At 49.6% G+C, this 15076-nt stretch overlaps 2 protein-coding genes across 2 annotated transcripts; both read right to left on the bottom strand.

The window, feature by feature from the left end:
* Positions 1-3951: 3951 nt before the first annotated feature.
* Positions 3952-5647, bottom strand: LOC120703177 (12-oxophytodienoate reductase 1-like). The gene is made up of 2 exons (XM_039987188.1): positions 5126-5647; positions 3952-5033 (listed from the first exon to the last, which is right to left on the bottom strand). Exons 1-2 carry the CDS (start codon positions 5475-5477, stop codon positions 4225-4227), a joined length of 1161 nt encoding a protein of 386 aa, XP_039843122.1. The 5' UTR covers positions 5478-5647; the 3' UTR covers positions 3952-4224.
* Positions 5648-10345: 4698 nt separating this feature from the next.
* Positions 10346-11970, bottom strand: LOC120703176 (12-oxophytodienoate reductase 1-like). The gene is made up of 2 exons (XM_039987187.1): positions 11473-11970; positions 10346-11366 (listed from the first exon to the last, which is right to left on the bottom strand). The coding sequence occupies exons 1-2, from the start codon at positions 11822-11824 to the stop codon at positions 10558-10560; spliced, it is 1161 nt and encodes a 386-aa protein (XP_039843121.1). The 5' UTR covers positions 11825-11970; the 3' UTR covers positions 10346-10557.
* Positions 11971-15076: the final 3106 nt, after the last annotated feature.

Below are 15076 nucleotides of genomic sequence, written 5' to 3'. Positions count from 1 at the left end.
TACTGCGCCCCCACCTGCCCACCCCCTCCCGCCGGCCTGCTGCGCCCCCAACCCCCCGCCTCCTCCCGCCGGTCTGCTGCGCGCCTCGCGTCCCTCTTGCATGCTGCGGCAATGGCTCACGCCGTTGCGGCCAGCTGCGGCCCCGCGCAGCGCGCGCCCCGCTGCGGCTCCGCGCGGCGAGCGCGTGGACTTGCTCCGCCGCTGAGGGCCCTAGCGTGAACAACTCCTGGGGAGCAGAACCCGGATCGGGGCGGCAGCGGGCTCGCCATGCTACATCCTCAACAGCACATCCATGGCGGCTGGGGAGGAGCAAGGGCCGCGGCGGCCGACGAGGACCGAGGGTGCCAAGGGCCGCGGCAACAGGCGGGGAGCGAGGGCTGCGGCGGGAGCGAGCCTTATCCTAGCTAGGGGCATTATTGTTTTTTCACTCTACCCTTTAACAGCTTAGTTAGTGGAATTTAGGTATAGAAGTGATATGCTAATTTTTAATGGTACATAGAGGATAAGCTATATTTCACAATGGTATAGAGGGAATCGATTCCTTTTCTAATCAGCGCACGCGCACCAGGAAGGCTGCTAGCGCATGATTTCCGACAGGCGACAGGCCACTGAGTTTCATTTTCAGGAAATTTTTTTCATCCGCAACTTTCTAGTTTTGGAAACTTATAATTTATGCACAAAAATTTTACATATAATTTTTTTTCAAACACCTGCTCAGGGAATATTTCAGCAAACTTTCGTGATACACAAAACTTTTAGTATAACTTCAGTCAACTTCTCAGAAGATATTCTTTAAAATAACTTTTCACGATATACAACTTACATGTATACCTTTTTTTGGAAACTTATCAGAGGATATTTTTTAGCATAACTCCGCGATAATATTATTAGGAAAACTTCTCGCACAACTTTTACGCATAAGTTCACTATCCAACTTCCCATGAAACTTTTTTAGCATAATTTCAATGAAATATTTATCAAAACAAAAACTTCTCAAGAGATAACATAATAGAAAGTAAAAATACCGAGTACACGACACTCGCGCTAAGCCCAGGCAGCTTGCATCGCTTTCTCGTCGCGCGCTAGGAAGCCTGCTAACGCGCGATGGTGGAATTGGATTTCCTGTCTCCACCAGTAGTGAAAAACATTTTACTTTTTTTCTAAAAAAGAAGGAAACTTATTCAGAGCGGTATCAAATTAGACGGTTCTTTACTCAAGAAGAGTTGGTTTCTCGGGGTTTCCGGACTCTTGGTGTCCTAGGCTAGAAACAAACTTGTAGGAGAGGCTGATAGAGTGGCAGGAGGTGGTGGAGCGGTGTTGGCAGTAGGGCAACCAAAATGAAGTAGCACTAGGGCGGCACGGCAGTGGGAGCAAATCTGGCGGAGCACTCGGAGATGGATATGGGCGTGTGGGCATGAGGAAACATATCGATTATGTTTGTGGCTTGAAATTACAATTATATTCAGGCGTATGGAAAATAGCATCGCCCTTCATTTCGAATGACTTTTATATTAATGGTTTCTCACAGGGGCGGATCTACATGGGGGGCTAGGGGGATAAGCCCCCCTACCTCCTCAAGATACATGGATACCCCCCTAAACCCTCTCATCATTTTTGGGATGAAACAATGAAGAGAAAGAGGGGAGGAAGAGGAAGAGAATGAGAGAAAGAAGAAGAGAGTTAACATGAGCCCCCTCTACTTGTTCAATCTAGATTCGCCACTGGTTTCTCATAAAAGATTTCAATGAGATATCATGTACAGGGACAAATAATGTGGGTTATGTAGTGTTGCCTTTCTCATGTTTGTTTGCCACAGTAATTTTATGAAGCAGTTTACAAATGTGTGTGGATTTAGTCAGTCAAACTTCCTAGGGGAAATGTACTGATGTTCGTATGTGTGTAAACTTTAAATTGCTTTGGTTGACCAATTTCAAACTCTATGGAGTAGATTCCTTGTTATATACAACCTGAAGATATAAAAGAAGTCACAACAAGCTTAGTCCAACACACGGTTATTTTAATTGACTCATGTTCAAATTAGTCTAGTTGCATTGCTTGATCTAGTTTAGTCACCAGGGATAGTCCTAGTGGTCTATTCACATCCAACTTGTCACTTATATATTCTTAGCTTAAAATTGTATAAAATTAGAGCCCAACTCTTAGATTATTCAAGTCAAATTTTAAGGCCATTTACCAACAACTGAATTTCACAAGTTTATCCAAATTGTACTCAAGTCAAAGATTCAAAATAAATATTTGTTCCCATCCACCATTTTTTTCACTGGCCAAACTAGTATGGTCAACTAAGCTTTTTAACCTCATTTTTCGGTCAAACAAGATGCCTGAAGAATGGAGGAGAAGTATATTAGTACCGATCTTTAAAAAAAGGAGATGTTCAAAGTTGTACTAACTACCGTGGGATTAAGCTGATGAGCCATACGATGAAGCTCTTGGAGAGGGTAATCGAGCACTGCCTAAGAAGAGTGACAAGTGTGACCCAAAACTAATTTGGGTTCATGCCTGAAAGGTCGACCATGGAGGCGATTTTCTTAATACGACAATTGATGGAGAGATATAAGGAGCAGAAGAAGTACTTGCACATGGTCTTTATTGACCTCGAGAAGACGTATGACAAAGTACCGAGAAATGTCATGTGGTGGGCCTTGGAGAAGCACAAAGTCCCAACTGAATACATTATTCTCATCAAGGATATGTACAAGGATGCGATGAAGTTTGTCCGGACATATGATGGTGACACCACACTTTTCTATTAATATAGGCCTACATCAGGGGTCAACATTGAGCCCTTATTTATTTGCTTTGGTGATGGATGAGGTCACAAGGAACATACAAGATGATATCCCTTGGTGTATTCTTTGCTGATGATATGGTGCTAGTTGACAAGAGTAGGGCAAGGGTTAATAGGAAGTTAGAGCTGTGGAGACGCACGTTAGAGTCGAAAGGGTTCAGACTTAGTAGGACCAAGACCGAGTACATGATGTGTGATTTCAGCGCGACTAGGCATGAGGGTGGAGACGTTAGTCTCGATGGGCAAGTGGTGGCCCAGAATGATACTTTTGGGTATTTAGGATCGATGCTATAAAAAGATGGCGACATTGATGAAGATGTTAGGTATAGAATTTCAGCTGGCTGGTTGAAATGGCATCAAGTTTCTAGCATCCTCTGTGACATGAGAGTGCCACAAAAGCTAAAAAGTAAATTCTATAGGACAATGATTCGCCCGGCGATGTTATACGGTGCTGAATGTTGGCATACAAAAAGGCGATATGTCCAGCAACGGAGTGTAGCAGAGATGCGGATGTTGCGGTGGTTATGCGGGCACACAAGAAGGGATAGAGTCCGGAACAAAGTTATTCATGATAGGGTCGGGGTGGCACCAATTGCGGAGAAACTTAGTTGAGATGGTTTGGACATGTCCAACGGAGGCCTCCTGAGGCGCCGGTGCGTAGTGGGGTTCTAAAACGTGTCGATAATGTAAAGGGGTAGAGGTAGACCTAAACTAAGTTGGGACAAGTCGGTTAAGAGAGACTTTAAGGATTGGAATATCTCTAAAGAGGTAGTTTTGGATATGAGCGCTTCAAGACTAGCTATTAACGTGCCTGAACCGTGACCTTTGTGTCTTTTATGTTTCATCTCTAACCTACCACAACTCGCTTGCGACAAAAAACTATGTTGTTGTTGTTGGCCAAATTAATATTCTGTTCACCTTTCATTGATACCCGCAAAAATGAGTATATTCAATAGATGACCAAAACGTAGTACTATGTGAATGGATAAACTAAAACGAAACCACTATAGAGTATAGATGAAACAACAACATATTACATATATGTATCACCTCTGCCACAAAATCCATGAAGATTGAAGAAAAATAATGAAGAACTCGTGTTGCATGCATTTTACTATCCTGCTCACGTTTAATTTTTCGGAAACAAAAGCGGCAAGGCCCCTACTGAATTTAATTATCTAGCCATTCAGAATCCTGCTCAAATTGATGACCAACGTGATTGTGCTTGGATTGAAATTTTCTTAATAATTTGAGGAGATTCATCTCACACAAGTACAGAATGAAACAAACACAGATGATAGATGTACTGTCCCTAACACATGCCCACAAAAATCAATGAAGAATGATGGAGACCATTGATGAAATCATGTTGCATGAATCATGCACCTTATCAGTTTTGATCGCTCCATGAACTATTACATGTTAAGCTTCTGAGTACTTAACTTGCTGCTGTTGTGATCTTCATCAAGAAAAGGGTAATCCGTGTAGCCAATAACTGGGTCTTGCGTATAGAAGGTGGAGCGGTCATATTTGTTCAATGACGCATTCAGCTCGAACCTCCTGGGAAGGTCCGGGTTAGCCAAGAAGAGCCTCCCGTAAGCAACGAGATCGGTGTAGCCTTCCTCCACAACCTTGTTGCTTTCCTCCCGATCATACCCGCCGGCTGCTATGAACGTGCCATTGAACGCCTTCCGGAACGGCAAGAGCCTGTGAGGGATCTGCCTGCGGCCGTCGACGATGGCCATCCGAGGCTCTACCATGTGGCAGTAGAGGAAGCCCTCGTGCCTGTTGAGCTGCTGAACCATGTAGTGCCCCAGCGCCACCGGGTCGGAATCCACGCAGTCCATGTAGTCCGCGGAGGGCGACAGCCTGATGCCGACGCGGTGCGCGCCCACCTCGCCGACGACGGCGTCGATGACCTCCACGGCGAAGCGGCACCGGTTCTCGAGGCTCCCGCCGTACTCGTCGGCGCGGTCGTTGGCACTGTCCTTCATGAACTGCTCGAGGAGGTACCCGTGCGCGCCGTGAATCTCCACGCCGTCGAAGCCGGCCTCGATGGCGTTCCGCGCGGCGCGCCGGAAGTCGTCGACGACCCCCCGGATCTCCTCGGTCCCCAGCCGGCGCGGCTTCGAGTAGTACAGGGCGGCGTGCGGCTGCGGCACGTTGCCGTAGGAAATCTGCTTGTCCGTGCTCGAGATGGGCGCCTGCCCGTCAGGCTGGAGCTCTGCCAATTGAGCCGAAAGGAAAAAATCAGTAACCGATCAGCAACAGACCAAGCAATCACTGGCAAGGATAGGATGGTAGTTGGAAACTCACCGTTGGTGGAGACTCTGCCGACGTGCCAGATCTGGCAGAAGAAGATGCCGCCCTTGCGGTGGACGGCGTCGACGATGGGCTTCCAGGCCTCGACCTGCTCCGGCGTCCAGATGCCGGGGGTCTCCGGGTACCCCTGCGCGGTGGCGGACACGCCCGTGGCCTCGGCGATGAGGAGGCCGCCCCTGGTGGCGCGCTGCGAGTAGTAGACGGCGGCGTGCGGCTGCGGCACGTTGCCGTAGGAGCGGCAGCGCGTGAGCGGCGCGAGCACCACCCGGTGGGAGAGATGGAACTGGCCCATCTTGTACGGCGTCATCAGCGGGATCACCTCCTTGGCGGCTTCTTGGTGCCCCATCTTGCCTGCCTGATCGGCCTCCGTCGCCGGCGTGCCGGAGATTCTTCGCACGGGAACGCCGCGGCTGCTCGCTGGCTCTCTCTCTGCTCTGGGCTCTGCTTGCACCTTGCTTCGCTAGCTAGCTCTGCTTCTTGCTTGATGATGCTTCTGCCTCTCTCCAGCAGGGCAGCCCGTATTTATACGTGTCGGGGTAGGTGCTCCAGGTGTGATGCTTACTGGCTTCCCTTTTTTGCTTCGCCGGCCGTTTTCTTTCTCAAGTGTCAAAGTGTCCAGATTGTTCCGATCCCTGGCCCGGCGTCACCCTTCTCGTCATCCAGCCTTGACTCGTGCGTGTGCGGCAAAAGCGGCCAATCGGCCATGGTCTATTTTCTCGCGCACGCAGGTTCATTGTATACAGCCGTGTTTCGCCTCTTCTGCAGAACCAGCCGCACGTGAGCTTTCAGACTGCCGTACTGCCCGACTCTTTGTTAAAGTGCCAATTTACACGAATAAGAGATGACAAATTAGACCCTTAAGTAGGGATGTTCTTGACTGATCACCTATGTCTTGCGCCTGTGCATGCTGGATTACAATGTTTGGATTGTCAAGGGAGCAAAATACATTGTAGTCCCTCATATATAATCGTTGTGTCTATGACACGCAAGTTCCCCCACCGTCACTCACAGTGGCATACAAGGGATTTATGGTGCAACCAATATCATGTGAGGAATTTTTTTCCAGTAGATTATTGGATTAGTTTTTTTAGACCGGAAAGTGTTCCAGTTATCTGCACCCTCAGCAATGTGTAACTGTGTTCATTGTTACGTTGCAAAAAGAAAAAACAAATTAAGAAACTAGCCACATATCTTAAAAATCGAGCGCGCTCATCCATTGATTAACCTCACACTGGGTAACACAAAGTAAACATGTCGTACGTACTTATTCAGGGATTTAGAAACTCGTTCCCAGATTAACCTGAGATGTGTGGTACAGTAGAAGGTCGCAGAGGTTACAAGTGTGTGTCAGTATGTGCGTGCGAGGGTAAAAATTCGAATTACGGATAGAATTTCGTTGTCCCAGATTGTACTGTAACTATTTTTCCCAACACAAAGAAAACCAACCTCGAGTTCTCCAAGTCCGGACCGGTGTGCAGGTGCTGGGGATAACGACCCTGCTCTTCCGGCGCCAACAAATTTTCCCACGGGCGTCGTCGCGTTGACGCATCGGGCACACGCAGCGTAGCGCTGCATCCGCGCGATCGAAAGCAGTGACGCCAATGCGGTACGTTGCTTACGGCTGCGGTACTACTGCTCCGCTGCGGTACGTGCTTACGTCCCGCAGACGTCAGAGCATGCAGTGGAACAGGGGCTCCTATACATCTTGTGGAAGATGATTAAGCAAATCATCTATAAAGTCTATTAAAATCCAATTAATATTAAACTAGTATTTTAAAAATGTTGGACTAATATTTTAAAAATATTAAATTAGTATTTTGAAAATGTTGAAACGGTATTTTGAAAATGTTGGAACTCACATTACCACTTTCTTCTCCGGCGGTGGTGGCCGGCGGCAGGGCAGGGCAGCGGGCCAGCGGCGTGGAGCAGGCAGCGCGCAGGAGCGGCGGCGGCGGTGGCCGGCGGCGGGGCGCGGCAGCGGCGCGTGGAGCTGGCGGTGCGCAGGAGCGGCGGCGGCGGTTGCAGGCGGCGACGGCGCGCAGGAGCGGCGAGGTGGTTGCAGGTGGCGGCGGCGGCGCGCAGGAAGGCCGCAACGGCGGGTGCAGGCAGCGGCGCGGTCCCCTATGGCGGCGGGTGCACGGGAGGGGATGGGGAACGGGAGGGTTAGGGTTGGACTGGGTAGATCCAATGAATGTAGATTGTTGCACGAATGTCAAATAGTGGAAGGTGGAGAAGAAAAAAAATCTTCCGAAGGATATATAGAATTGGCGGTGGAATCGAGTTCCACTACAGGCCGCGTGCTACTACTAGAAAGAGAAGAAAAAACGCTCCGAGAAGACGCGACGCGATCATGGGCTATCACAATCAGCCCAGCTCGTAACCTCGCGATTTTTTCTTTTTTATATTTAAAAAAAATCAAAATTTCAAAAATATATGTCCGTTTCGAAAACTTTCGAAATTATACCCCGGTCGCCAACCCAAGAGGAGACATGACCTGTTTGTAATTTTTTTCTTCCAATTTGCAAATAAGTCTCTGGCCGGGAGCGTGCGGGTGCAGGGGGCCTGTCGCCCCCCCCCCCTCGGGCGACTGGGGGTGCCCCGCCCACAGGCGCGCAGGGGGGCCTGTCACCCCCCCTCGCGCGACCGGGTGTACCCCCTCTATATAAGCCCTTGACCCCCATTCCATCCTCATTTGAGCCCAAAAATTTCACCAAAAATTCAGAAAAAAAAGAGGGGTGAGGAGAAGGGAAGCGGCGAAGCCCTGCCAGATTGCGCACTTGTGATCTGCAGGTAATTACATTTAACTTATGTATTTTTCCATTGGTATTGTAGAGTAATTTAATTTAATTAGTGCTATAGTAGAACCATTTAAGTAGGAGTTTAATAATACTTTAGTTACGTAGTACTAAGTTAGTTTAGAAAATTAGTACTACGCGTTTATTATCACAATTGCAGTACTATTAGAGACGTGTTTATAAATTAATTACGATTTAGAATAGAATTTCACATAAGCATTATAGAATTTGAGTGTCATCACGTAGTTATGAATACTTATATGTTGTAGTTGAAATCCATACTTAGTTTTTACGGATTATTCAATAAGGTAGTGAAGTAAAGAGTATAACTCGATAAGTATTCCGTGATATACAGATATGTCGAGCAAGATGCAGTTTCAAGTATTTTTTTGGTGACTACAATGTTTTGTATTGGCCAAATGGAGTAGAACTTTATGCCTTTAAGTGCACATCTAGCGCCATAGATAAACCTCTGGAGAGGAGTTTTGGTTCCATATATAAGTGGCTGCAGCGTGGGTTCCGTGTTGATCCGGAGACACATGTGATGACCGTCCAATCTCTTGTTAATTGGGACGTAGAAAGTGATTTATGGGAATTGATGATGATACACAGCACTGATGACTGGCAGAACTACATGCAATCAGCTCTAGAGTGTGGGTGGCCTCTGGCCATTCTTGTTCAAACCCGGGAGAAGACACAAAATGAAATCCAACATGGTGCAGATCAAGCAACTCCAAGTATTCGAAGAGAGACCAACTATGTTGAGCAAGATGAGTCAGAAGAGATAGAGAACCAAAACATCGGACCATCAATTGTACTAACTACCGTGGGATTAAGCTGATGAGCCATACGATGAAGCTCTGGGAGAGGGTAATCGAGCACTGCCTAAGAAGAGTGACAAGTGTGACCCAAAACTAATTTGGGTTCATGCCTGGAAGGTCGACCATGGAGGCGATTTTCTTAATACGACAATTGATGGAGAAATATAAGGAGCAGAAGAAGGACTTGCACATGGTCTTTATTGACCTCGAGAAGACGTATGACAAAGTACCGAGAAATGTCATGTGGTGGGCCTTGGAGAAGCACAAAGTCCCAAATAAATACATTATTCTCATCAAGGATATGTACAAGGATGCGATGAAGTTTGTCCGGACATATGATGGTGACACCACACTTTCCTATTAATATAGGCCTACATCAGGGGTCAACATTGAGCCCTTATTTATTTGCTTTGGTGATGGATGAGGTCACAAGGGACATATAAGATGATATCCCTTGGTGTATTCTTTGCTGATGATGTGGTGCTAGTTGACAAGAGTATGACAAGGGTTAATAGGAAGTTAGAGCTGTGGAGACGCACGTTAGAGTCAAAAGGGTTCAGACTTAGTAGGACCAAGACCGAGTACATGATGTGCGATTTTAGCGCGACTAGGCGTGAGGGTGGAGGCGTTAGTCTCAATGGGCAAGTGGTGGCCCAGAAGGATACTTTTGGGTATTTAGGATCGATGCTACAAAAGGATGGCGACATTGATGAAGATGTTAGGCATAGAATTTCAGCTGGCTGGTTGAAATGGCGTCAAGTTTCTAGCATCCTCTATAACAGGAGGGTGCCACAAAAGCTAAAAGGTAAATTCTATAGGACAATGATTCGCCCGGCGATGTTATACGGTGCTGAATGTTGGCATACAAAAAGGCGACATGTCTAGCAACGGAGTGTAGCAGAGATGCGGATGTTGCGGTGGTTTTGCAGGCACACAAGAAGGGATAGAGTCCGGAATAAAGTTATTCGTGATAGGGTCGGGGTGGCACCAATTGAGGAGGAACTTAGTTGAGATGGTTTGGACATGTCCAACGGAGGCCTCCTGAGGCCCCGGTGCGTAGTGGGGTTCTAAAACGTGTCGATAATGTAAAGGGGGTAGAGGTAGACCTAAACTAACTTGGGACAAATCGGTTAAGAGAGACTTTAAGGATTGGAATATCTCTAAAGAGGTAGCTTTGGATAGGAGCGCTTCAAGACTAGCTATTAGCGTGCCTGAACCGTGACATTTATGTCTTTTGGGTTTCATCTCTAGCCTACCCCAACTCGCTTGCGACAAAAAGTTATGTTGTTGTTGGCCAAATTAATATTCTCTTCACCATTCATTGATACCCGCAAAAATGAGTATATTCAATGGATGACCAAAACGTAGTACTATGTGAATGGATAAACTAAAACGAAACCACTATAGAGTAGATGAAACAACAACATATTCCATATATGTATCACCTCTGCCACAAAATCCATGAAGATTGAAGAAAAATAATGAAGAACTCGTGTTGCATGCATTTTACTATCCTGCTCACGTTTATTTTTTTGGAAACAAAAGCGGCAAGGCCCCTACTGAATTTAATTATCTAGCCATTCAGAATCCTGCTCAAATTGATGACCAACGTGATTGTGCTTGGATTGAAATTTTCTTAATAATTTGAGGAGATTCATCTCACACAAGTACAGAATGAAACAAACACAGATGATAGATGTACTGTCCCTAACACATGCCCACAAAAATCAATGAAGAATGATGGAGACCATTGATGAAATCATGTTGCATGAATCATGCACCTTATCAGTTTTGATCGCTCCATGAACTACTACATGTTAAGCTTCTGAGTACTTAACTTGCTGCTGTTGTGATCTTCATCAAGAAAAGGGTAATCCGTGTAGCCAATAACTGGGTCTTGCGTATAGAAGGTGGAGCGGTCATATTTGTTCAATGGCGCATTCAGCTCGAACCTCCTGGGAAGGTCCGGGTTAGCCAAGAAGAGCCTCCCGTAAGCAACGAGATCGGTGTAGCCTTCCTCCACAACCTTGTTGCCTTCCTCCCGATCATACCCGCCGGCTGCTATGAACGTGCCATTGAACGCCTTCCGGAACGGCAAGAGCCTGTGAGGGATCTGCCTGCGGCCGTCGACGATGGCCATCCGAGGCTCTACCATGTGGCAGTAGAGGAAGCCCTCGTGCCTGTTGAGCTGCTGAACCATGTAGTGCCCCAGCGCCACCGGGTCGGAATCCACGCAGTCCATGTAGTCCGCGGAGGGCGACAGCCTGATGCCGACGCGGTGCGCGCCCACCTCGCCGACGACGGCGTCGATGACCTCCACGGCGAAGCGGCACCGGTTCTCGAGGCTCCCGCCGTACTCGTCGCCGCGGTCGTTGGCACTGTCCTTCATGAACTGCTCGAGGAGGTACCCGTGTGCGCCGTGGATCTCCACGCCGTCGAAGCCGGCCTCGATGGCGTTCCGCGCGGCGCGCCGGAAGTCGTCGACGACCCCCCGGATCTCCTCGGTCTCCAGCCGGCGCGGCTTCGAGTAGTACAGGGCGGCGTGCGGCTGCGGCACGTTGCCGTAGGAAATCTGCTTGTCCGTGCTCGAGATGGGCGCCTGCCCGTCAGGCTGGAGCTCTGCCAATTGAGCCGAAAGGAAAAAAAATCAGTAACCGATCAGCAACAGACCAAGCAATCACTGGCAAGGATAGGATCAATGATAGGATGGTAGTTGGAAACTCACCGTTGGTGGAGACTCTGCCGACGTGCCAGATCTGGCAGAAGAAGATGCCGCCCTTGCGGTGGACGGCGTCGACGATGGGCTTCCAGGCCTCGACCTGCTCCGGCGTCCAGATGCCGGGGGTCTCCGGGTACCCCTGCGCGGTGGCGGACACGCCCGTGGCCTCGGCGATGAGGAGGCCGCCCCTGGTGGCGCGCTGCGAGTAGTAGACGGCGGCGTGCGGCTGCGGCACGTTGCCGTAGGAGCGGCAGCGCGTGAGCGGCGCGAGCACCACCCGGTGGGAGAGATGGAACTGGCCCATCTTGTACGGCGTCATCAGCGGGATCACCTCCTTGGCGGCTTCTTGGTGCCCCATCTTGCCTGCCTGATCGGCCTCCGTCGCCGGCGTGCCGGAGATTCTTCGCACGGGAACGCCGCGGCTGCTCGCTGGCTCTCTCTCTGCTCTGGGCTCTGCTTGCACCTTGCTTCGCTAGCTAGCTCTGCTTCTTGCTTGATGATGCTTCTGCCTCTCTCCAGCAGGGCAGCCCGTATTTATACGTGTCGGGGTGGTGCTCCAGGTGTGATGCTTACTGGCTTCCCTTTTTTGCTTCGCCGGCCGTTTTCTTTCTCAAGTGTCAAAGTGTCCAGATTGTTCCGATCCCTGGCCCGGCGTCACCCTTCTCGTCATCCAGCCTTGACTCGTGTGTGTGCGGCAAAAGCGGCCAATCGGCCATGGTCTATTTTCTCGCGCACGCAGGTTCATTGTATACAGCCGTGTTTCGCCTCTTCTGCAGAACCAGCCGCACGTGAGCTTTCAGACTGCCGTACTGCCCGACTCTTTGTTAAAGTGCCAATTTACACGAATAAGAGATGACAAATTAGACCCTTAAGTAGGGATGTTCTTGACTGATCACCTATGTCTTGCGCCTGTGCATGCTGGATTACAATGTTTGGATTGTCAAGGGAGCAAAATGCATTGTAGTCCCTCATATATAATCGTTGTGTCTATGACACGCAAGTTCCCCCACCGTCACTCACAGTGGCATACAAGGGATTTAAGGTGCAACCAATATCATGTGAGGAATTTTTTCCAGTAGATTAGGGGATTGGTTTTTTTAGACCTGAAAGTGTTCCAGTTATCTGCACCCTCAGCAATGTGTAACTTTGTTCATTGTTACGTTGCAAAAAGAAAAAACAAATTAAGAAACTAGCCACATATCTTAAAAATCGAGCGCGCTCATCCATTGATTAACCTCGCACTGGGTAACACAAAGTAAACGTGTCGTACGTACTTATTCAGGGATTTAGAAACTCGTTCCCAGATTAACCTGAGATGTGTGGTACAGTAGAAGGTCGCAGAGGTTACAAGTGTGTGTCAGTATGTGCGTGCGAGGGTAAAAGTTCGAATTACGGATAGAATTTCGTTGTCCCAGATTGTACTGTAACTATTTTTCCCAACACAAGGAAAACCAACCTCGAGTTCTCCAAGTCCGGACCGGTGTGCAGGTGCTGGGGATGACGACCCTGCTCTTCCGGCGCCAACAAATTTTCCCACGGGGCGTTGACGCATCGGCATCGGGCACACGCAGCGTAGCGCACGCATCCGCGCGATCGAAAGCAGTGACGCCAATGCGGTACGTTGCTTACGGCTGCGGTGCGTGCTTACGTCCTGCAGACGTCAGAGCATGCAGTGGAAGAGGGGGCTTCTATACATCTTGTGGAAGATGATTAAGCAAATTATCTATAAAGCTCATTAAAACCCAATTAATATTGAACTAGTACTTTAAAAATATTGGACTAATATTTTAAAAATATTAAATTAGTATTTTGAAAATGTTGAAATGGTATTTTGAAAATATTGGAACTCAACATTACCACTTTCTTCTCCGGCGGTGGTGGCCGGCGGCGGGGCAGGGCAGCGGGCCAGCGGCGTGGAGCAGGCAGCGCGCTGGAGCGGCGGCGGCGGGGCGCGGCAGCAGCGCGTGGAGCTGGCGGTGCGTAGGAGCGGCGGCGGCAGTTGCAGGCGGCGACGGCGCGCAGGAGCGGCGAGGTGGTTGCAGGTGGCGGCGGCGGCGCGCAGGAAGGCCGCGACGGCGGGTGCAGGCAGCGGCGCGGTCCCCTATGGCGGCGGGTGCACGGGAGGGGATGGGGAACGGGAGGGTTAGGGTTGGACTGGGCAGATCCAATGAATGTAGATTGTTGCACGAATCTCAAATAGTGGAAGGTGGAGAAAAAAATCTTCCGAAAGATATATAGAATTGGCGGTGGAATCGAGTTCCACTACGGGCCGCGTGCTACTACTAGAAAGAGAAGAAAAAAATGCTCCGAGAAGACGCGACGCGATCATGGGCTATCACAATCAGCCCAGCTCGAAACCTCGCGATTTTTTCTTTTTTATATTTAAAAAAAATCAACCTCGAGTTCTCCAAGTCCGGACCGGTGTGCAGGTGCTGGGGATAACTACTGCTCCGCTGCGGTACGTGCTTACGTCCTGCAGACGTCAGAGCATGCAGTGGAACCGGGGGCTCCTATACATCTTATGGAAGATGATTAATCAAATCATCTATAAAGTCCATTAAAACCCAATTAATATTAAACTAGTATTTTAAAAATATTGGACTAATATTTTAAAAATATTAAATTAGTATTTTGAAAATGTTGAAACGGTATTTTGAAAATGTTGGAACTCAACATTACCACTTTCTTCTCCGGCGGTGGGGGCCGGCGGCGGGGCGGGCCAGCGGCGTGGAGCAGGCAGCGCGCAGGAGCGGCAGCAGGGCGCGGCAGCGGCGCGTGGAGCTGGCGGTGCGCAGGAGCGGCGGCGGCGGTTGCAGGTGGCGGCGGCGGCGCACAGAAAGGCCGCGACGGCGGGTGCAGGCAGCGGCGCGGTCCCCTGTGGCGGCGGGTCACGGGAGGGGATGGGGAACGGGAGGGTTAGGGTTGGACTGGATAGATCCAATGAATGTAGATTGTTGCACGAATCTTAAATAGTGGAAAGTGGAGAAGAAGAAAAAATCTTCCGAAAAATATATAGAATTGACGGTGGAATCGGGTTCCACTACGGGCTGCGTGCTACTACTAGAAAGAAAGAGAAGAAAAAAAACGCTCCGAGAAGACGCGACGCGATCCTGGGCTATCACAATCAGCCCAACTCGAAACCTCAACCTTCGTTCTGGGCTCCTGTTCTGATCCAGAACAAATGGAAACGCAGCTCCGGGCTCGAGCCTCTGATCCAGTATTTTGTATTTTATGGTGATGGGGTCTTGATTTTTTTATTCCGCGCCGGGCCACCAAACAGTCAGAGCCGGCCCTGGCCGAAACCGATCCCACCGGCCATGATTCCGGCGTCGCCGCCACCGAGGTGGGGGCGCAATGACCCGAAGAGGCAGGCAACGCGCAAACGCCCACCGCCAGCATGTTAGAGGGAAGGGGTGGCGACGATGAGACCGCCGCAGACCCGGGGACCGGCCACGACTCCACCAAGAGCCGACAATGCCCACGCACCTGCCGCTAGCCGTGGCGCCATGTCACCCACGAGCCCGCCACAACCGGCCATCGACCGCGCCGCCCAGACGCAAGCCGCGCGCTGACCCCAGAAGCGGACCCTCGGCGACTAGAGCCGGCCATG

The sequence above is a fragment of the Panicum virgatum genome, chromosome 4K (assembly GCF_016808335.1).
Source record: "Panicum virgatum strain AP13 chromosome 4K, P.virgatum_v5, whole genome shotgun sequence".
NCBI classification, from domain to species: Eukaryota; Viridiplantae; Streptophyta; class Magnoliopsida; order Poales; family Poaceae; genus Panicum; species Panicum virgatum.
The sequence above is the reverse complement of the archived record's forward strand: the minus strand, read 5'-3'. Positions and strand labels throughout refer to the sequence as shown.